General features: G+C 36.3%; 2 protein-coding genes and 1 long non-coding RNA gene across 9 annotated transcripts; 1 reads left to right on the top strand and 2 right to left on the bottom strand.

The window, feature by feature from the left end:
- Positions 1-69: 69 nt before the first annotated feature.
- On the top strand, positions 70-684 carry LOC129575827 (uncharacterized). Its single transcript, XR_008688836.1, has 2 exons — positions 70-280; positions 348-684. It is a non-coding gene; the product is annotated as an uncharacterized LOC129575827 (long non-coding RNA).
- Positions 685-1,219: 535 nt separating this feature from the next.
- LOC129575918 (trypsin-4-like) lies at positions 1,220-2,560 on the bottom strand. The gene is made up of 6 exons (XM_055460156.1): positions 2,433-2,560; positions 2,179-2,335; positions 1,876-2,111; positions 1,646-1,813; positions 1,519-1,577; positions 1,220-1,438 (listed from the first exon to the last, which is right to left on the bottom strand). The coding sequence occupies exons 1-6, from the start codon at positions 2,476-2,478 to the stop codon at positions 1,340-1,342; spliced, it is 765 nt and encodes a 254-aa protein (XP_055316131.1). The 5' UTR covers positions 2,479-2,560; the 3' UTR covers positions 1,220-1,339.
- A 2,805-nt stretch (positions 2,561-5,365) lies between these two features.
- On the bottom strand, positions 5,366-22,634 carry LOC129575825 (phospholipase B1, membrane-associated-like). 7 transcript variants are annotated; one of them, XM_055459924.1, is made up of 8 exons: positions 21,478-22,634; positions 15,251-15,445; positions 10,398-11,360; positions 8,560-8,724; positions 8,071-8,380; positions 7,720-7,984; positions 7,407-7,483; positions 5,366-7,259 (listed from the first exon to the last, which is right to left on the bottom strand). In XM_055459924.1, exons 3-8 carry the CDS (start codon positions 10,696-10,698, stop codon positions 7,076-7,078), a joined length of 1,302 nt encoding a protein of 433 aa, XP_055315899.1. In that variant the 5' UTR covers positions 10,699-11,360; positions 15,251-15,445; positions 21,478-22,634; the 3' UTR covers positions 5,366-7,075. The 7 variants fall into 7 exon arrangements, with proteins under 7 accessions (XP_055315899.1, XP_055315901.1, XP_055315900.1 ...); XM_055459926.1 differs by having other exon boundaries at positions 15,239-15,445; positions 21,478-22,628; XM_055459925.1 differs by having other exon boundaries at positions 15,243-15,445; positions 21,478-22,628.
- Positions 22,635-23,989: the final 1,355 nt, after the last annotated feature.

Here is a 23,989-nt window from a genome sequence, read left to right as displayed (position 1 = left end):
ATTTACAACGCAGGGTTGGAATATTTCCTTCCAGCCTTTTCTCAGTGCAATAAAATTTCAATATTCCGAGGGTAGAAAAACATGCGCAATCCTATTGGTTTGCCAATATATATTTAGAGTGTGATTTTTGGTCTGAGCTGCCATCCGACGAATGAAGTTTTAAATTGTCTATGGATAAATGAGTTTTAAAAGATATTTGTTTAAAAAGCCCATTCTAATGATTGTATGTTTGCCCGATCTTTCCAATAGTCCACAACAATGCCAGAATGAAGGCGGAGTTGTGAGTTAAATCATTTTCAGACATCAACATTCAAGCACATTTATACCAATGAATTACATATTTTTAGTGCATAAATATAACTAACAATGGAAACATCACTTTTCCTTGCTGTGAGGACTTAACGTGTATCCCAAGTGGAACGAGCGGTGTGTGGATTTGTACACTACTAAGTCATTGATGGAAACTGAATTAAAGAATTATTATTTTAATAAAAGCGACCAAGTAATAATAAATTAGTCAAGTAGTTGACAATTTTCATTTTAATGACGCGAAATATCGATTTGGTATCTTTGCAAAAATTGTTCATTATGTCAAACTGTACAATTTTGCAAAAAAAAACAAACAATTATTGTATATCTATTGGAATAAATAAATTATTTAAACCTTTACTGACCTCTTGAAAACATACTCTATAGTTATGCCAATAGAAAGTTTGTGTTAAATACACCATTCTCAATCTCACCTATCCATATGCGCAGCCGAGTGAAAAATCATGCGAAACATAGGAATAACAAGGACGGCTATACGAATGAGAGCATTACAAATGATCTATTGCCATTGTCATTGATGCAAAAGGAGTGAGACGACATGATGATTGACATCACATGGAAGAGCGCATAAAATCCCAATAATCCCATTGAATGAGAATGAGATTGAAAATGCTCAATCGAGCAGACACTGATTGCAATCGATGTTTTGTGAGGATGAATGGAGAAAGATGATTCAAAGCACTTTACACCTCACTCATTCACACTCACTCACACATTTTCTCTTTCTTCACACGAACATATTCTATACAGATACAGGGTGAATTCAATGTAAACAAATGCTATCGCAACAGCGAAAACAGAGATTTTTAATCATTTGATGGGTTTGTTTAAAAATTCACATTTGTAATATATCAGAAGAAGCGAGAAAAAAATATAATTCGATTTGCCAATAGAATCGTATGTGCTTGCTTGGATTGGTATTTATTGAAGAAGAAGAAGAAATTACAATTTTACATTGAAATCAGTTACATTCAAAGAAGATTTGCTTAGATGAACTACGATTAAGTGATTAAATTCCAGATATACTTCTGATCCATGGTCTAACGGAACTAACACGGCCATAGACTCCAGGATAGCTTGGTTGGGCACAACCTCTGCCCCAACTCACCTAGAAAGGAATTACCAATTGATAATTTCGCGTTTTTTTTTGCAAGTATATTTACAACTATGAAAAAATAAATCACTTACTACTCCAATCACAACGCGAGCGCCATCATTTTCGATCGATAGTGGGCCACCCGAGTCACCTTTTGTTGAGAAATTCATTAAAAATTGAATTCAAATTACAATGTTTAGTAAGCCATATTTTTTTTACCTTGACATGAATCTTTTCCACCTTGTTCATAACCAGCGCAGATCATTTGATCGGTAATCGGTCGGCCTGAGCTTTTTCTGTATTGTTCGTCACAATACTCTTGATTGGCGATTGGAACATAAGCGGCACGGAGTACTGCATTCGATTCACTTGAGTTGTGTGTTGCGCCTAATGAATGAAATGTAATTCATCTTCAATGTGTTTCTAATGCTTAATTCGATTTTTGTTACCCCATCCTGAAACCAGTGCATCGATACCATCGGCAATTTTAATATCTTCGTTTGGTAGGGCGATTGATTTGATTGCATTGCCAAATGTCAATGGTTCAGCCAGTTCCAACAGCGAGAAATCGAAATCCGTGATACTGGGGTTGTACTTTTCATGTTGGTAAACTTTTTTCACTTTAATAATTGAACCACCACTGGCGTGACGTGACGAACCAACACGGACGGAATATGATCCAGAGCTGAAATGCAAGATCTCTGTCGAGTTATTTCTTCTGTTCGTTTTTAACTGTAACCACTGAATATTACCTGCTAGCACAATGGGCCGCGGTCAATACCCACTCGTTTCCAATTATTGAACCACCACAATTGTGTGATGATCTCACTTGAAGCGACACTTGCCAGGGTTGCTCTTCGATGGTCGTCTCGAAACCACCAACAATTAGTCGATCATCGACAGGGCTGGCTGAGATTCAATGATACATGTTGAGTAAAATAATGGTGCACCATTGGAATGTCTCTGAATTAAAGTTCCATGGAACGTCTTTGAGTTAAAATTTTACCTGATGCCAATCCGATCACTAATGCAACCGCCAAAAACTTGAACATTCTGAATTGATTGATTGTTTTGACTTTCACAAACTAGATCAGTAGCGTTTGAATTGAATTTGCTGCTTGAATTGAATTCGGAGTAGCGTTCACGCTTATTTATACCATCCAGTATTGAGAATTTATCGATTATCTTTGTTTGCCAACTTCAAGTATGCTGCACATTTTCAGTTTTTGTAAAACTATTTTTGCACTCAAACTAATATCAGAATGGTGACACATATGCGTTGTGCGCCAGTCAGTCAAGTGCACTTCTTCTTGCGCTTAAACCATTTTGATTGTTAAAAATTGTTCGCAAATGAATCATTTTTCCACTTAGATCTTACCTAACAATTGTCAGTTCTATTGGGCTGGACTTGAAACCGAAAAATAAAAATTGAACTGTTTGAATCAGTTGAATATTCGACAAATTTAGATTAGACATTCTCCTTTAAATCAGCTGGAATAGGCAGTATCTTCATTTGCTACTTGTTTGATACCATCATTGAAACGCTAATAAGTTCAAAATTCCTTGCAATGAAACAGAAAAATAAGACGGAAAAAATTCAAAGAACATTTTTGAGTTCGCCGATTTTTGGTTGCATGAAATTTCCTAAAAGAGTAGTCACGAATACAATCAATGAATATCGTGCCAAAACTTTTGCACTTTCTATCGTTCCATCAATAAGTCAATGACTTGCACTCGATGAAGTCAAGTAGTTTTTTCTGTGAGTAAATATAAACAAAATATGTCTGCTTCATTTTATCTAACAACGTAAAATCCCAAGTGGAGAAGCCACACTCAATGCGACACATTTTTATGGTTCAAGTATCTGTTTAGTGATAAGAACATTTTTTGATTGCTTCAACTTTTACTACCGTTGAGATGAATCACTTAATAGACGAGGTGAATAAAATGTCTTTGTTTAATCGGATAGAAAGTGGTCCTGATTGTATGAGTTTGGATGGAAAGCAATTGCAATTAGCTACAAATTGAGGTATTTATCATTCCGATAGCTCCAACCAGTTCCGAGAACGGCACAAAAATCAGTTAACAAAAACCACTCATCAAAAATTTCTCATATAAAATCTTGAAGTCGTTTTCAGTGGTGCGTGACTATTGGGGTGGTCCAAACTGATTTATCATGGTAAGGTATATGCTCCCAATAGCTTAAAATTAAATTGGGCTCAAAACTAGCTGATTCACTTTTTCAGATAAAAAAATGTTAAAATCTAGTGGTCGATAGAGCCGTACTTAAAATGGCTGTTTTTGACCTATTTTTGACCTATTTTTCTAGGAAAAACTAAAAAGTTAATAAACTTTAAAGTTTTTTAAACGTCAAACGCACGCAGAAAACATATGCACGTGTTAACAACGTTTGAATCTCGAGATTATTAAACGTCTGTCACCCGAACACGACACAACAACACATGGAATCATATATTCCATATGCGACTCCATTTGTTTTTCGTTTCAGATAATATTTCAAAATTTGAAATTCTGAAGGCACCAAAAAAATCGTGCCTCCAACTAATGGTTTTGAACGTTTTTTGAGTAATATTTTAGAAATTGTAGTTTGCTACCGATTCAGCCAATAACATTGAAAATTGGCTGCCATGCATCCTAGCAACCATAAAAATTGACAAAAATTTATGTTTTTTTTAGAATAGAATAAAGTGAAAAGTCGTTTACAAGGTGTTTGGTTTTTGGGCTGTAACCGGAATCACAATATGTGTGGATTGCATTAAATAAAGTCATCTATGTCATGAGTTTCAAAATTTGGTTTTTTTATATACAATTTAAATTATTTTATAATATTTAAATGAATAATTTCAATTTTGCCTGACAAATTGACTTTATAAAAAGAACTTTATCAAGAAAAAATTATTTTTCATTGCAAATGCTTGAAAACCAACGTTTTACAAGAAATTGTAGACTTGTAAATGAGTTTTACAATTCTCTGTAAAATTGTAAATCAATTTTACAATTTACAAGTTTACAATTATTGTAGCTGTACGGTACAACGGGTTCCAGAGTGCTATTGGATTCGAAATTTGGTTGGCTACGTATGAAATTTGTTCGCTGCCAAAGTTTGACTCAGGCGAAAGATAAATGCTTTAGCATAGAAAAAATATCCGCATATTTTTTGGTTTGTCCACTCTCAGTATATAACGGCACCCAGCTTCATCGAGTATCACCACGCACACTGAACGTAGTAATATAGATTATAGAACGGTTTGTTAACAAAGAAAAAAAATTGTTTATAAAAAAAATCTTCCAGAGTTGTACGGCGCAATGTACTTAAACGGCAGCAATGCTGTCCTATGTTAAGGTTTTGCGCTGTATAGTTCTGGTAGATTTTGTTTATAAAAAAATTTTTCTTCGTAAACAAACCGCCCTATACTACCACGTTCAGTGTGCATGCTGATAGTCGATGAAGCTGGGTGCCGTTATTTACTGAGAGTGGACAAACCAAAAAATATGCGGATATTTTTTCTATGCTAAAGCATATATCTGTCGCCTGAGTCAAACTCTGTTCGCTGCTAAAATAAAGTAGTCGCAAATATAGAGTCGAAGAAATGGAAATTTTTCAAACTTATGCACTTCCATCTTTTACGAACAGTTTAGGTAGTTGTATTGAGCTGTGAAACCGTATGTGTACTGAATTCTTTATTTCCGAATCCGTTCACTAATGTTCGATGTTTCATTCATGCAATTTTACGCTACTACTGATTTCAAATCCACCGATATTTAGCTCATCGATATTTTATGAATTTCGAAATCAGTAATTGCCGACAATTGCAGATAATGAAAATTGCAACGAAACAACGAAATAGTGAAGGTACTGTGGTAACCCCTGGAAAAATCGTATAAAAATTCGAAAAGAAATAAAACGCTTGTATGAACCATAATCAGAGACATTTTATTCAGAATGTTAATTTTTGTGATAATAAATAATTTAAACAACGTATCGACAGCGTTTCAATTCGGAAATTTGGACATTTTAATGATTTGGACCCAATCACTTGAGTGATGTCAAATTTGATATCATTTTTATATGCATTCAACTCTACGCGAAAAGACTTTAAGTAAGTAGTCTGTAGAAAATAGAATCATTGTTTCAAAATGACGCAAGCGCTGGATTTCTGAAGCATGAATCTAAATTTACAAAGCTTTGTATGCATTAAAACGCCCTAAGTTCCTTTATTGAAAACCGTCGACATGAATTTTAGCAAATACACACAAAAAGAACGATTTTGATCAAAACTTGACGGCATATTATGCATCTATGGCCTCTATCTATTGCGGGGAAAATCCACATTAAATTCATCATCGAAATTACGTTTTCGAAGCAATTATTCTTGTTTGTGTGTATGCTGTCAATGATAAATGTAAGTTACAACTAAATTTCAATTACAAGCTAAAATAAGGCACTTTCATGTTGGCCGCTTTGAAAGTGCAAGCGGGCAGCTGCTAACACTATGAACTAATACCCGCGTTTATTTCAGGTAAAGAGAGAAAAGAACGATCAATTGATCATCATATACCATTCATTAGAATTTGTGATCTTCAGGCAGTGTTGGCTTCGAACATTCGTTCGACCATTCGACGAAAGAAAAACAATTCTTCGAATTATCGGTCGAACAAACGTTCGAAAGTGTTCAACGGCCAACATTATTGTTTGGGAACGATTGTTAAACCAATTTTCAAATCTCCCTCAAAACCGTCAACAAATTTATCAATTGATCGAGTTTTTTTCCCAACTTGTTTATTCTTTCTCATTTGTATTGACTTGATTTGTGGCACCATTCAATTCGACTGCTCGACTTAAAGGAAAAAAAAAAATCTACAGTAAAATCAACCAAAACCCGGATTAAAATTCGTTGCGAATTTATCGAAAATGGAAAATAAAAAACTAAAAACGACTAAAATATTTTCGAATAAATTTGCGACGACGATTATAATTTATCTTAACGAATATAAATTTATGAATCACATGAACTACACAAAATAATCATAAAAATTGCCGTAGAACAACACATCGACACACACACACACACACCCAGTATGCTTGGTATATCCACGTATTCAATCTACGTATACATGGCATCGAGTGGAATAAGCGGCACAAGTGATTATGAGATATGCCAATCGTACAATGTATGACCTTCATCAGCCTCTGGCTGCTCTCAGTGCACGGTATGTGTATTGTGTACTCGGCATGTACCATCAATGGTTTAGATGTATCTATTCACCTGCGTGTGACATAACAACTGAAGCACTACATAATAGCAACGCCAGCTACAAAATCTCATCGTTTGTTTCCTTCTCAACCTCGTTCGATTACACAACCGCAACAATCAGCGAATAAATATTAAATAAATGCAACTTAAAATTTAACGCGCCATTTCACACGCGAAAACACAACAATTTTTCTGCCCATTCTAAATTTATCATACGTGGTAGTTACAAACGAAAAACAAATATGTATGTATCTATTGCCAGTAGTAAAATCGTTAATGAAATAAACCAGCCAAAGCGTATTATTGCCTATTATTTTTTTTTTTTTTTGTATACGAATCACTCGCGGTTTGATGTTAGTTTCGGTGCATCCCATCAGCTAGCACTATTGCCAGACACCGAATTGTGCTGATTTTGCTCCTCCAGATAATTGTCATTCGTATAGAAGTATGGATGCTGCTGCGTTGGGCAGATAAATCGCTTCTTTGGCGATACCCAATTCTTTGTTTTATTGCCCGGCTTTTCGTATAAATTATTCCACAGCGCAACTCCCGCCCAACTATCGGCAAAAAAGAGGAAAAATTGAATTTGATTAGGAATAACTTCGAATGAAATTTTTTTAGAAATGTTTCTTTTTTTCCTTGAAAAAGTCATCAGGGTTTGATTTTGGAAGAAAAAAAAAGTATTTTTCGTCAAAGAAACTCACCCGTGACCCTTTTGACTCATATGGAAACAATCAAACGCCAGCAACGAACTGTCAAATGGCTTTTCGTCTGTTTCAAACTGAAAAAAATTGGATAAAAAATTCATCGGAAATTTAAGGGAAATCGAGTAAAAATCATTATTTAAAGCGAGAAGAAAATGATGGAAATAAGTTTGAAGTTAAAATTTGGTCAAAAACTCAACAAAAAAGGGTATTTGAACGAAAATTAGGAGAAAATCTACAAAAATGGGTCAAAATTTGAACAAAATACGTATCTAAACCGATTTTTTTTATCTAAAAACCAAATCAAACTTACGCTTAAACCCACTGGCCACGGTTGAAATACAGCGGCGAACTCCTTGAGATTGCGGAACTCCTTCATTTGTGCCACATTGAATTCGACTTCGTGCATTTCAGCCTGAATGCGATGGTATAGCTCTTGATTCTCTTTGTTCTGATTGTACAAATGCCCTATCCAGCACGAGCATTCGCCGTGGTGTAGCATTTGGCAATGGAATGGCTTATTTTCAACCATAACTACGCTTTTCACAAACGGCGTAGGCACAATTGAAACAAATGTTCTGTAAACGAGAAAGAGAGAGAGAGAGATTGGGTCAACGAACGGTGTGAATGAATTCTAGGAAATAGAAGCCGACGAAAAACAAACCTTGGCAAATTGTCACGTAAATATCGTAACGTCTTCACTAATCGTTGTTTGTGTTTGCGCGGCAAACTTTCGGGCTCATCCATTTGACAAATGAACGAACAGATGTCATTGCCTCCAATTGCGATTGTCACCATTTTCCATGACTTTTTGAAATTGATGCGTTTGTCCATTTTGATGCGTTGCACAAGCATCTTTGCCATGTATGGCATGTCGGCCGAAGATGCTCCGATCTCTGCCAAATTCAATTGACTGTCCAAATGATACGTCCAAGCGTCGTGCTTTGAATATCCCACCAAATTTGGATTGTACTCTATTGAAATGAAGGGAAATTTATCAGTTTTTTTTTTGTTTGGAGAGTTTCATAGATTGGAATTCGTACTAGAATCAAAATAAAAAACTGAAGATTTTTTAGTATTTTTGTGTCTTCAATCTAATTACTTTGGTTTGATTTTTTTGGCACAAAATGAAAGCATTGAAAGTGGAGCCTACCTTTCAGAATATTTGGCAGAGTTGATGAATTTTTGAATGACCATTGTCCTCCGATACTCCAAGATAGGCCACGATTTTCAATAACCAAATCGGTGACGCGAACCGATGAGGCTCCCGATGCTGCCGTCAGTGAATCACCCAATGCCGCGATTACGTCGATGTCACCTAAACCACACAGAATACATAAAAATCAAACAATTTGTTGAATAATTCCTTGAATTTTTCTTTTTGGCTGATATTCGCATGAAATGATCAATTATTGGTTTAAAATCATCAATTTTCGGTCTGAAATCAACGAATTTTTCGGAAATAATCAATTTTCAGATTAAAACTATTTCGGGAGTACAAAATATTTCCTCTAAATCATTACAAAGTCAGTTTTTCAAAAGTCATCAATTGGCTGCAATAATTTTATGGTAAATCCCAGCATTTGAAGGCTTTAAATGTTGAAAAACAATATTTCTTATCCAAACATGTTTTTTGTTTTGTTCTTGGTTTCGTTTTCCAATTCTCTACATACTATTCTTATGTATTACTTTGCATTATTACAAAGCATTATTGCTTAGCATAGCGAATTCGCTATGAAAATGATTGACAAGCTGGAGGCGCATTTGTTATTTATAATTCATGCGATAAGCCATCGAATGTGCATAGCTAGAAAACTCGACATTTTTTTTCATTGCTTCTAAATTCAAACAATACCAGTTCGATGCTTTTGTTGGTTAAAAATGATTGGCCAAGCTCATTCAGTTGTGGGTAAGAAGTTTTTTTTTTCACTAAAAACTGTTGAATCAAGCGCAAAAAAGATCAACAATATGGAACAAAAACACTCAATTGACTTGCACTGAAGAGTGTTCGAAGAAATGCTGGCACTTTGAAGCAACTGCAGTGGCTTATCTGCTACCGTTTTTACACGATCAACGCCAAAGGGGATTTCCCACATTCGTGCAAAGAAGCGATAAATTCATATTTTCAGCCCGCAGCATCGTGTCACCTGTTCTTTTTATCAAACATAAATTACCGGAATCGTTTGCAGTATTTTCGTCATATTTGGAATTTTTATAGAAAATTTATTCGCTTTTGAAGTCAGGCTAAATCGTTTAACCAACAGGTTTAAGTCAATGTTAAGAAAGATTGAAGATTTGGTTTGATATTGTCAATATGTCATTTGCTCTGTATAACATTTCTTCAGTTCATTTTATATGGAGTTTTTCAATTCATTAACAGCTTCAAAGCTTCAGTTAAACAAAATCAGTGTTTCTATGCATGCACATTGCACAGTGCACACAGAAGTATGCTTTAGCGATTGAATGTTGAAAAATTGATATGAAACACTGGAAACCATTTTGTTCAGTCGAGCAAATATTCAGTGCACAATGATTTAATTTCAAATTGAGGCAGTCAATAAGCACCAAAATCAAATTGTCAGGTCATAATTTGTATTTTGGTAAAGAAATACGCCGTTCAAATTTGCAATTAATTACCTAAACACCGAATTTCGATTTAACTTCTTCAAAGCACATGCTTTCAAAACGCATAATCACTCGCAATGATTTCACTCAGAAAATTGGCGCTTGAGCTGTGTGCATGTGTCGATTAAATTAAGGTCACGAAAACACATTCAATTAATTTGCTGTCAAATTGTTATTCAACCGAATCGTTGCGGATTTTTTCTTCATTCAATCGCTTGGTTGTCGAAGTATTGTCCAATTAGATCGTTATGAACACAGTTGTGTATGCAACTGATTTGCTGCCAAATGCAGTCAGCTCACAAAATGGTATCTCAAAAAAAAAATCTAAAGAATCAACCGAAACAAAGCATATTGTTCTTAACATACCGGGTCGAAGGCGATGTACACTGGTTGGTATGGTTGGGCTGCGCATTCCGGATTTATTGCATGGAAATTTGGTGTCGGTTTCTTGTAAAAAAGCGCCTCTAGTGCGTCGGCCTGTTTGTCCAATGATGCGCATGGCAAAATCACGAAATGATCGATACATCGATCGCATCGAATCGCCGTCCAAGAACGATATCGGATGCTCATATTCCTCCCGACCGTCAACACACAAATAACACAATGAACTGCACAGTAAATAGAATATTAACACCCGAAACACCGTTAACTTCATCTTCAGCATCATTTTGTCAACTGTTTGTTTGTTTTTTTTTTTCACTTTTGTTCTTCGTTCAACTCAGTCCAAACCGTAAATAAAGAGAGAGATAAATATGTGTCATGCGCAATGAGAGATTGCCACTTGAATTGTTTGCCTTCTGTATCTGGGCACTGGTAAAAAATTTCCACTGTTTCTTATTTATGATAATTATTTTGTTTTGTTTTTTGTTTTTGTTTCGGTTGATTGTCGTAAAAATGTTTTTAATCGGTTCGGTTTTACCGTTCAATGGCAAGCATCGTCAAGGTGTGTGTATAATATCTCGCTTTCCGTGATTCTTACGATTGTTTCACTCTATCGCACACGCGTCACACAGAGCACACACCTCACGAATGAATATTTTCTTTTATGAATTTATCAATGAATGTTGTTTTTTTTTCGACGCTGCATCGAAACCACTGTTGATTGAAATTATTCACTGGCTGAATCATATGCGTCTCTTTCGCGTTCGGTTTCCAATGACGAGCATTCAATACACCGTAGAAACAAATGATTTCACCGAATTCTGATATTTTTGATAGTAGATTATGTGTGTGTGTGTGTAGCGTAAAACAAATTTTCAATGTCTACATCCGATATACATCTACGGTTAGGTCTTTCAATGCGTCACCGTCGTATCACACTGTTGGCTGCTGAGAATGGGAGAGAACACGAAAAAGAAAAACGATTAAAATAAAAAAAAATAAAGAAACAACAACAGCAAACAAATCAGAGTGAATTTTGGAATGAGTGAGATTCATGCAAGCTGATACCGATGCGAGTAGTTCAGCTGAAGGCATAGTTAAGCAAATAGCGTTCGTTCGTGTGCTCGTTTCAGCAATTAGTCATTTTGATGATTCGGTTTTTTGGTTGTTTTTTTTCGTAAACGAAGCCATCATTGGGGTAAAACCAACACGACACACACAGAGACACACCGAAACGAAAACGAAAACAGAGAGATAAATTTCAATCAATGTTTCAATGAGCTAAACTACTCATTCAACTTCGGCATCAATCTCCCGTTTCGCACTTATTGTCGCATTTAAGTCTTTCGTTTTGCTTTGTGTGTCACAGAACAAATGCAATGCAATGCGGCCCCAATGCACATTTGTGTGCCAAAATGCAATGGGAATGGGAGTTCTTCTTCTCTCCATTTTTTTGCAATTGCGTAATAAATTTTTCGCGAAAAATCGTAGTAAATCTGATATAACCGTCTTAAGAAGGCCTTTAACATCATTTTGCATGTGCATTGCAATCGACCGATTCGCTGTGTGTCTCTCGATTTGTCGTCGACATCGTCGCAGTCGTTGTCGTCGACAGCCATTCGCCTGAGTACCCCATAAATCGGCGTTTTGCCAAATCAAACATCACAATAAGACACAACACAAAGCCACGAAAAATCTACATTTTTTTTCTCGCTTCTTTGTCGCTGCCTTCTTCTCCGTATTCGTTATGTTTTTGTTTCGCTTGGTTCGACTACAGTCATGATGAGGCAATCCATGTTTCGAGCTAAATATGGAATGGGTTTTTTTTCTTATTCTCAATTGAACAGATTCGATTTCATGCCCGTTGCAAATACACAATCGATTCGAACACGATGCATGATCGTTTTCGACGTGAGCGTCGCGCGATCCCGCACATTTCAAAAGAATACACACACATTCATTTGGATACGAATTTTTTTCAATTGCACTCACTTTCTACTTCAACAACGAAGAGGACGGCGGCAGCGGCGGTGGAGGCGACGATAACTTTTCAATTCAAACGAACCGATATAATTGACAAAACCAGAATGCTCTTACTCTGCAACAGATTCACAACGCTTAGCATCACTTTTCAAGCATTTTCACAATGGAATCCATAGCATTTTTACCACGTAATTCTAGTCAGGTTTTCTGTTTCTAGCTTTCAAAAATGCAACCGCGCAAAATGCATGGCGTGAATTATTAGTCTATCGATACATCATTTCTAACTCAACAAATAAGCTTTCGTTATTGCTATAACACTACGTCCGTGGATTTTTCTTCTTGTTTCTGCTCGCTTGATCTGTGTAATACTTATGGTTGTTGAACTTAATGAAGATCGATGATAAATCAGCCACAATATTTGCTATTTGCGAATATTTTATTTTTCCGTCTTCACTGCCATCGATTCTCATCGTGAACTCCGTTTTCAATGAAATACACGCCGCAGCATTTGCATACACACGAATGAAAGAGGGAAAGAGAGAGAAAAGAAGAAGAAGAATGCAAGGAGAGATAAATGTGTGTCGCTATTATGTTTCGATGCCTACAAAAGCCAAAGTAATGAGCTCGTTCAAAGGTTGCAGGTCATGATGATGAACAGGGGGACGTGCGCATCTTCGTTTGAACGCTTTTTTAAGTGGTCTTAAATGCCGTTTTTGCTCGGAATTAGTGAACATTTTCGATTAAGTAGCGACTTTTCGCCTGGTTCAATCGATTTTTTCGTCGAAAAAAATCAATCACTTATTTAAACTGATCGATTTGCGGTGGAATGAACGATTTTCGGTCTAAAAGCGATTAAAATTTGATTGAAATTTAATTTTGAAGTCATTTCTTGTTCAAATTTTATCATCTTTCACAGAAAAATCATTGACTTTGATCTCAAAATCAACGAATTTCTGTTAAAAATGATTGAAATTGGTTTAAAAAAAAATGGAATTTGGTTTGTTGTGGTGCTAAAATCGTTGAAATCTGCTATTAAGTCAATATTAAATCAATGACACTTTCAAAAAATTATCGTCTTTTCCACCAAAATCATTGAATTCGGTCTTCATTTCTTCGGAAATGTATTCTTTTCCCCTTGAAATATCATCGTCATCAGTCAATTTCACTTCAATTTCAATTCTTTTGGAGGAAAAAGTCCGTTGGAAAAGTGCAAAAATTGAATAAAAACGATTGAGAAAAGTAACTGGATTTGGCTTTTACATTGAAAACAAAATTGATTTCTTCCTCAACGAAAAAAAAAAAGAATTCCGAAATGGAAAAAGGCGTCAAGATCATGTCGATCACCTGAACATTGTAATCGATTCTAAAAACATTTCCATGGAAAAGTCTGTCGCTGTGGGAGTTTAACGTTTCGTCTTAGAAAAAAAGACTAAAGAAAACTTAGAAAATAGACCAAAGAAACCTATGAAATGACCCATTTTCAAAGTCACAGCGAAACACAATGATCATACCTCTACATATTTATATACTGCCTGGCTATTGTGCGAACTTTCAATTTGTCGACCATAAGAAACGGCAAAAAAGCAACGCAAAATTGTCTCTAAAATTAAATTGAGACTATAATTAGACGCGAAAGAGATCATAAAGTGATGTTTGAGCGATGGAGACCCCCTTGGTTTGAATCATTTTAAGCGTTAGATGTTCCATTGCTGCAACATTGAGCCAAAGTTGAAAGATCACATGCGAATTGGTTCAAGCAACCAGCAGCCGAAGCCGTCTCATCGCAATTTCATTGATATTTCAACCGGTGTTGTGTTCAAAGCACACAAATATCTAAGTGTTCAATCGCGCGAAAAAAGATATTTTTTTCGAAGCAAAAAAAAACCGAAATGTCAATTTTAATTGAAATATGGTAATCGTAAAATGGCGCGCGAGATGAATGTGATCGGCGTACGGCGACTATTCTCAAAATACGTACGGTTCAATTCTTGTGCGCAATGTTCGAGAAGGTTATTCGATAGGTATTTTTCTTGTAAATTCGGGGCATGAGCGTGTGCATGCATTTTTGTGTGTGTTTGTTGTTGCGCTGTCGTGACACATTCCACATTTGACAAAAATATTTTCGTTTGCACATCGAACAAGAATGCCAGAGTGTTTTGTTTGCGAATTGTCCGCGCTAAGCAGATCATAAAACAGTGCATTAAACACAAAACGAGGAGCATGATAAAATGAATTGGTGCGCGCAAGTGCGGCCATAAGAACGAAAAGCATGAATTAATGGATTTTAATAACAGTTTTAAAAGTGTTTGAAAGAAGCAAAGAAAAAAAAAATGGAAAAAAAAATTATTAAATCGGCCAACTCGAATCAAGTTGCACATTGAATTATGGCTTCATGCTCTTCGAACCTGTTTCCATGTGATGTTTTGCATCTCACTTCGATGCATGCGCCAGCGATCGTAATCTCTTTTGCACAAACACAATGTGGCTTCTGAATTCTATCTAATTTCAGGTCGCTGCCATTTTTTTCAGCGTCGTCGTCGTCGTCGTTGTTATTCTTGCTTGCACACTCACAAATGGGAATCCGATTTAAAATGGAAATGTCAGCTCGGCGAGCATTCCATATCAAAAGTGGAAACGAGTCCATATGAAATTTTATTCAACCATATTGAAGATCAGGTATTTATTTTAACGCCAAGTGCTGGCATTATATCGACAATTAATGTCGATACGTTAAGTATTAGTCAGCGCCAATTGGTTAGATTCGATTCGATTCAGATCAATTATTCCATTTGAGATGAATAACGCAGCGACCGGTCGATTTTGACCTTTAAAGTGTAACTTACGCACACACTTACACACTGCAAACGCACTGACCCACAAACACCCGAAGTGGAAATTGGTAAAGGGAGCTGCTATGCATCCATCAGTACAAAACGTTTCAGCATCATCATGTCAAAGTCAGCAACCGCTTTAAGCAATTCACACACAAACACACACAAATCAGGGTGCTTCGGCGTTTTTTTCCAGCCCAAACTGACACCGTCTATAATCTGTAATGAAATGGAACGGAAAAATCACCGTCTAATCTAAACCGAAGAAACAAAACGACCGCTCACAACACGTACATAATAAAAAGTTACAACGAAAGACAACAAGCAACGAACAAACGAAAAAAAAATAGCAAAATTATAATGCAAAGAGCGATGAATGCGCTTGCGCGAACACGTTGAAAAATATTAAAAAAAAAAAAACATTACACAGAGCTGAATAATTATGCTAAAATTGCATAATATTTGATAATGACTTTTTTCACTCTGGTGTAAGCGCGCACAAGCCTACAATGTGATCGCCGCTTGTGCGCATATGTTTCTTGAGACAGTTCTGTCGACGCGTGAGAGGCGACGAGAACCAGCGAACGCATTTTACAGCACAAAAGTACTTATTTAGACATTAACTTTTTTTTCTCGTCACTTGAGCCCACTTCATTCGATACGTTCTTTGTCTCATTACCTTCACGTCGAAGTGTGTGCGTGCGTATGTTTGTTTCAGCTCAAATTTTGGCTCTTGCTTTTGTCTATTCATTACATTTCGTGACAATAATGTCGCGATTCTTCGCATTTTTTTGCACAGAATGAATTTTTTTTCGTTTTTTCTACGAATTTTTTTCTTTCCATTTTTGCATAAGATTCTTTCCACATCTCGAGTTTTCTCATTCCACATTTTAGAGTTTTGGTGATTTTTTGACAAAAAAAGAAGAATTTCTTCCATTTTTTTTTTTCATAAAATATGTTTTTTATCTTTCGAAAAAGTGTTTTTGTTAATTTTTTCTTCAAAGTGAAATACTTTTCCATCAAAATGTAATATGACTTTTCGTGAAATATGATTTAGAGCGCATAATATCTAGCGGCAGCGTTGCGAATGAGGCGAAACTGGTTTAATGATAATCAAATCACACGCGATAAAAATGCGCGCAGCGCAAGATGTGTTAATTCGTTATTATGACACATATATATATATATATATATCTATCAGTCTAGGCAAACAAACGAGCCAGCCACATAACGGTGATGATGATGATGACTTAGAGCGCACAATTGTAACAATAACACACGCAATCGCAATATGTGACGTCAAGAAGAGAATGCTTTGCTTACATTTCTCTCTCTCTCTATCTCTTGCTCTCTCTCTTTATGCTTCTCACTCTACCTTCATCTTTCTATGCTTTTTCGTCTCTTTTTGCTCGTCTCCTTTCTCTTGTCTCTTGTCTTCTTCCATGAGGTATCTTCCCTCTCGACTTCACCATTCTCTTCTTTTCCTTCTTCTTCTTCTTCTTCTTCTTCTTCTACTCTGCCTGTGATGATGAGATTGATCATAGGTTCCACCTCTGAAACAACTTCAATTGTGAAATAGTTCTTGATATTTCGTTATGGCGATTGAATCATTTCGTTTTTAGCGGGCCCGCACATAGAAATAAAATCAAGGGCCATTTGTATGCTAACGGTTCAAATTCCATGAAATCGAAAGCGCTAGCGTTCGCTGTGTTGGCTTTAAGAACGGTGATGTGATCTTTCGTGACGCAAAACTGATATAATGCAAACAAAACAAAATCAACATGAAATTTCATTGCCATGTTAGTTAAATATTTTTTGGTGGTCGACTCGAAAGACACTGCCGCATTTCGTCATCCATTTTCACAAGTGGGGAAAGTGTTTTTTTTTTTCGAAAAAAAAAACTCAAAATCAAAAATTATCAACCAAAAATAAGCCGTTTATTGTTTTTCTCCCATTTGAAATGCAAATCGGTCATTTACCGGTCCAATTTCAATGAATTCACTCGCCGATTGCCATCTATTCTTGGATATGTCGAGACATTGACTTGGTGTTGACATTACATTGTCACATTAATTGAAATCCGAAGCATATTTTTCGGTTTGACTATTCAATTCAGGAGCACGTTCGCTCGCACCATGACGTTTGAAAGTTCAATGCTGTGTTAGATTTAAATTACTTCATCACATTAATGCAAGCTCATATTCAACGGTCGATGACCATTTCGAGAACACGCAATCCACACAAATCCGTTATTCTATAATAGGAAATGGACACAGATTTGGCATGACATCACCGTTTTGAACAAACGTTGAAATGCTATTACGTAGTTGCAGTCAACATTGTTTTTGTCAATTGAAGCGATGGACATTCAAATCTTGGAAGTTCTGCCGAAGTTCAATGAAAAAATCAATTGAATTTGAATGGAAGTTTCATCCAATGGAACCAAATGAATTAAATAAAATTGAAATTTAATTGAAAAATTCAATAAAAAAAGAAGACGATTGATCATGAACCATTTGATGATGCGGTAATGCTGTGCGACTGCCAATACAAAATGCATTAAAACCAATTGTTGTTTGTACGTTGAGCGACATTTAATTGTACTCTAAGTCAAAAAGAATAAAAAAACGAAGAATTTAATATACCGGCCTACAATTTGGCATGTAAAAACAATGAAGAGATGCATCGACGATCATGATCGTCAACATTGAATAGAAAATAATCGAAAATTGCTTGAATGATCAACGTTGAATCGAAAAACAATCAAAGCAACATGTAAATTCGCTGAACTCGGTTCTGAGGCCCATAAAAACGTATGTACATGTTGCTCAAATACATCATGTGTTACATCATTGAAGCCTATATGCTTCGGAAGCATTGCTTCCATATACACCTTGATCACTTATGATCAGTACGTCTTCTGATTGCACATCATTTTCAGTTGTTGAGTGTTGTCTTAAGGACAAAATCGGTGCCACACGTGGTTCAATTCAAACATACAAAAAAAAATCTTCGAATCAATTATCTGTTATCGTTTACTTTAGCCCATTCCGAATGACACTGAACGCGAACACAAAATGGTCCATTGAACCGTCGCGCATCAACATGGTGCGTTCAACACCGAAAAAAAAATGTCCATTAAAATATTTCCATTGAATATCGCTTCGACAATGTGCAATTTATGCATGAATCGATGATTCGGTTGGCATTTAAAATGAGCGACGTCATCGTGTTGGCCATTTTTTCCGTTTATCGAAACGAATGTTGTTTGTTTTTAATGTTGTTCCTGAATATGGAACAGAAATGACACTCGGTTAGGGTCTCGAGACAATGTCAAAATCGGTGCGTTACATCCGATTTTCATTTGATTTAAACGGTTTTGGATGGCTGCAAGCGCAAAACACGCACAGAACAAACTGCCTGAAAGCAAATGCAAGCTGCGTGTATCTCTATGGAGAGGCTATAGCTTCTGCTGAAAAGAACGGAAAGTCAAACGCAAAAAATTTCTTTTCATCATAATAAAAAAAAAAATGAAAAAAAACTGTCTCATTCTAAATCGCACCGTGTGATTTCACACTTGTACTACCATACAGCGCATGAACCAAGCAGAAAAAACAAACAAACACACACATTGCTCAGCCTTGAATACAGTGTGTAATTGAATAAGGTTTTCAGTACGACACAAGCGTTTTCTAAGCCAATTGATCTAAATAATTAATGAGAGAAGAGATAGAGAGGGAGAGAAAAAATGTACACGGTATGTTTTATCGCGTTGTTCGCAAGTGGAATGTGATGTAAAGCGAGAATTTCGTGCTTTTCATTTCGCATTTTCAAGCAAAGTCATCAATTCACCTGTGTGATAATTTGTAGTTTGCGATGACGATTCAAAGTCATACACAGCATCGAAGGCAGTTAGGGTGACAGTGCCAACAACAACAGCCAAACGTTCATCTAGCAATGAAACGAAACTTTTCACCTCGCTCATTATCACTGATCAGTTATGATCAGAAATCATGTGCTGCACGGGCCCGTGTAGTGCTTTGGACGAAAACTAATATTGGAATTACGAGAGACGCAAATACGCATCAAATTGAATGAGATGAAGCGAAACGAAATCGATATACTCGCAAACAGACATAGGTTTTCGAAGCATTTTAAGCCAAGGCGTGTACAAATGCAAATATTTCGCGAAAAAAACAACGCGCACACACGACGGTGAGGTTTTATGACTCTCTTTTTTTTTTAGTGATTATTTACTTATTTACGCAGACGATTGGAGATTTGCAAACAACACGAGAGAAGAAAAAAATAACAGAAATTTTTTAAGATAAAATAAAAATGAGTAAGTGCAAGAATTTTGCTTTCACTGCACAAACATCGGGCGACTACTGCAGCCGCAGCAGCAGCGAATATGTGCGAAATTATTCGGCACATTTCCTGTTGACACATTGATCTCGTGGCTTGGCTCTCGTTATGTTGACCAAGCTTTTTCATCGTTAACGCGCGCACGCTGTTGTCTTCGTCGTGTTTTTTTTTTCATCAACATTTAATTTTCGACTAAGTCTTTTCTCTCCTTCGTTTTTGACCAACCATCTATTTGGTGTTTTTTGTGCAGTTTTTTTTGGTGAATTATCCGCGTTAGGCCAAATGGTTTGGCACACTGCATGTAATTGCATAGCCAACAGCAATGCTAGGCATGATGACCAGAATCAAATCGACAACGACAACAGCGGCAAGACATTAGTTCAACACCTTTCGTTAATTTGACGTGTCCGACACTTTTCACGTATCTCATTTGTGGTGCTTTGTTCAAATGATCGCCAATGCACACGCGCACACAATCAATCCTTCATGTTGAGACCGAATATTAGCGAAATAAGGAGAGAAAAAACATAAGTAACGACCAAATATGAGCAATTTTAAAGAAAAACAACTTAATTCGACGAGAAAAAAAGCCATTTCTGGTTCCGTAAAAATCACACTTTTTGTTCTAAGCATTGTTAATTATGTTGTGGCGTTTCGCTACGTGCTTTGCACTTTGCGTACTCGGCGTACACTGTCTTAGGGGCCGAGACTCTTGAAAGCGTTGAAATTGAAACGTTGGTTGAGGGAAACAACTTCTCTCTCTCTCTTTCTCTCTCTCAATCGCCTCTTGGCTTGTCTATTCGCAATGAATTTTCTTTGAAGCAACCGAATGTGGGTCAATGAATTAAAAATGCATCGTTATTTCTTTTGTTGTTGCGCTCTCGCGCCAAGATCTTCTCTCTATCTTCATGCCCACAATTGCACTTTGCCTAGCTGCTTACTCGTTTCCATCACTTTGAAGCGGCATTTGGCATTTTTCACTCAATTCTTCTCGTTTTCTCGCGCCATTCTTCGTTGAATCAAAATCTGTGTTTGAAATATGTGTGTCGTTTTCATTGCAACGCGAAAAATTCGAAATATGTATCGTTTTCTTCTTTGTCGAACGACGACGACAGCAGCAGCATCAACGGCTGATTAAACTTGAGTCACGCTCAGACATCATAAAAACAATTACATAAATTGAGACATTTTTATCTGCGCTTGTTGTTTAATCCAAAATCCATTGTATGTGCTGACGAGTGCGCACACGTGTGCGCGCTCGATGACATCGAAATATATAGCAGCAGCAGCATCATTATATGGTTTCGGAATGTCTGTTTCTCGGCTGACCATCAACCATTGGACCAAGCGCTCTGAGCAAATGCCATACATCACCTTTGAAAAATTTCGGTCGAAAATTGTGCCGTTAGCATTTATGGCTCTGGCCCGTTCAATGCAAGCAAATATATCATTCAATTTCCATTTACTCAAATATTGACACACACACACACGAAGAAATGACACCGTGCATTGCGTTTTGACCCAACGAAAGAAAAACAATGGAACCACCACTTCTTTTCTCTCGCTCGTCTTTGAACACATGTTTTCGAACAACGAAATCAACGATTTCAACGTTTTCATTTAAATGCAAACTTGTATAAGCAACACTTGCAGAGAGTGAGACACACACAGAGAAGTAACCAAAGCCATTTTAATATGCACAGCATATTATCACTAGCCAAATATTTTGCAAGCAATTACATTTTTTGTCCTAATCTCATGACAATGTTCGAACGAAGAGAGAAAAACACAAGAAATGTTGGTCATCTACGATGCCGGCGCAAGATCAGTTTCACACTCGATTTTCATGATGGTTTTTTTCGCTGTTGGACATTTTTTTTACCTACCCAATTTCGACAATTTTAACACCGGATTCTCATCGTACACCGCACTTTTTCTTATTCAAACTGTTTTTTTTCTCGTTAAATTTCGACGAAAATTTGCCAAATTCCATGAAATTGACACACAATTTCTTTAAAATACAATTTTGAACACACAATTTGCGACACAAACCGAAATTTTACGATTCTTTTCCCGTCAAATTGGTGTCTCCGGCTTAAAAAAAATGAATTCTTCTATTTCTTTTCAATTATTTGTTGACTTTTTTTGGTCGTTTTATTCAAATTTGATTTTTATTCATTTGATTGACGAAAAATTCGTTGAATAAATTAGAAAAAAAAAGGAATATTTTCACTGATTTTGAGTTTTTCTTTTAAGTTTATTCGATTGGACGGTGAAAACAAATAATAAAAATAACTTGTTCAACTTGAATTCATCGAAATAGAAGAAGATTCCTTAAATTCTTTCAAAAGAACGTGCTTTTTTCTTTTAATTGTAATTTTAAATTTTATTTTATGTCACATTTGCATTCAATATTTTGTTTACATTTATTTAATTCTCTTTCAAGTCAATAAATTGCTCGATAATTTCTTAAAACGTTTTCCATTTGATTACTCATGATTTTAATCGTTCCATTTTCATGCTCACTTTTGTTCTTTGTTTATATTGCCGGAGTCCAAAAGTATCCTCTTATGATGGAAATACAGAACCGATTTGTCTTTGTCTTGAATCAAGTCTTTGCCTTTAATTCTGGATTTAAATTTCAATGATTATTGATTCGAGCGAATCGAGGACAAAACTGCGAATAAAACGGTTTAAATTCATTTTCTTCTTCTGTTCATTTGAGTTGAAAATCTTAGTTCCAACTGTCAAAAATTAATCAAACTGTGTCCATAAAAATCGAAGTGAAAAATGTCGAAGTGTCAAAACTCGCGCACAATTGCCAGCCACACTGAATTGGTCAATCACATCGGATGTGTTCCTTGTGATTAATCAAAAATGGTTTTTGTCACGACCTTTGAAAACGGCCACTGAACAAGAACATCTGCCTGAACACTCACTTTCTATTTTAATTTTAGTCTTTGTTGTTGTCGGTTTTTATCACGATCCCAAAGAAAACGTGTCTAATCTTATTGATTTCGAAAAAACCACAAACCAAACCGAAAAAAATCGATAAATTTTGTGAAACTGGATTCGAACTGAAAATAATGCAACAACCACGACGAACTTGTTCCGATAGAGAGAATGTACTGAGAGTGTGTTTTTTTGTTTGTTCGGTGAGTGATCTCGTACGAACGCGACGATCAAGTTGTGACTGCAGGTTCTGGTTGCCGCACAACCAATGTATATCCACTCGTAGATAGTGCAAACACACGGGCTAGCTTATGTTGGAAAAATGCTAAGCGCGCAACGGCAACAACAACACACCAAAGCCGAATTGAAGCATGTGAAGTTAAATTGAACATGAAAAAGACGATGAACGAACAAACAAACGGAATGAAAAGAGCAACAACAACAACAACAACAACAACAACGGCAGCAGCGGCAGCAGCGGCAGCAACACGTTGAATGGTAAACTTTACACACTGACACACAAACTATTCTTGTTTGTGCTATTCGTTCGGGGCTTTGAGTTTCTTGATTCTGTGCGTCTCGTGTGCAGCATGTGCGACGAGCTATGAGCTCGCTTTGGCCTAAGCGCTGTGCCAAACCCAGTACACACACATGGTCTTGGTTGCACAGCGCAAGTGTATGGTCGCACACTACTTTTCCCCACCGGCAAAAAAAAACCGATGAAGTCGTCATCAAATGTATTCATCAAATGGGAAATAATGGAATGAAAAGGAACGATGCATTCATACCTCTCGGAAATGGAACGCTTGTTGTTGTTGTTGTTATTGGAGAGTAGATTGAAATTGATGACGATTTCGATCGAGAATTTGGTCTTCTTCAATCAAGACTTGATTTCTTCCCATTCCCTTGGGTTCCTTCCCAACAGAATGTCGATTTTGAATTAAAAGTTTCGCAAATTTTGTTTGCGATTTGTTCGACATAAAAATTGGCCGTTATTTGGTTAAGTCGAAATTGAAGGCAAGCTATCGCGTGGTTTTCAATAAACAGTATTTGAAATGGGATTGAAATTGGATGTGCTGCCGCGGCAATGCTGCGATAAAAAGCAGAAAAATGTAAAAATAAATAAATAATAAAAGCAATAAAATGCGGTAAAACGGATCGCAATGTAAAAAAGGAGTATTAATTGAAATTGGCATCGAAATTTGCTGAGAATCTCAGCCGAAGATGATATCAATGGCAAACAAACAAATCGACCGCAAGGTGAAAAGTCTATTTCAACGGTTTGAAAATATGTTTTCCTTTTTTTAAGTTCGGAATGAGTAGGGTTTAGGTTTTGATTCGATTAGACTTTTGACTTTCATTCGTCAGACAGAATTCGACGCACTAATGATTAACGGTTTATGCAAAACGTAAAAAATCATTATCTGTCGATAAATTAGTGCGATT

This window comes from Sitodiplosis mosellana, unplaced genomic scaffold, assembly GCF_009176505.1.
Source record: "Sitodiplosis mosellana isolate CC-2019 unplaced genomic scaffold, AAFC_SMos_1.0 Smas_scaffold_6170, whole genome shotgun sequence".
In the NCBI taxonomy this organism is placed as follows: domain Eukaryota; kingdom Metazoa; phylum Arthropoda; class Insecta; order Diptera; family Cecidomyiidae; genus Sitodiplosis; species Sitodiplosis mosellana.
This window is presented reverse-complemented; position numbering and strand designations above follow the sequence as displayed.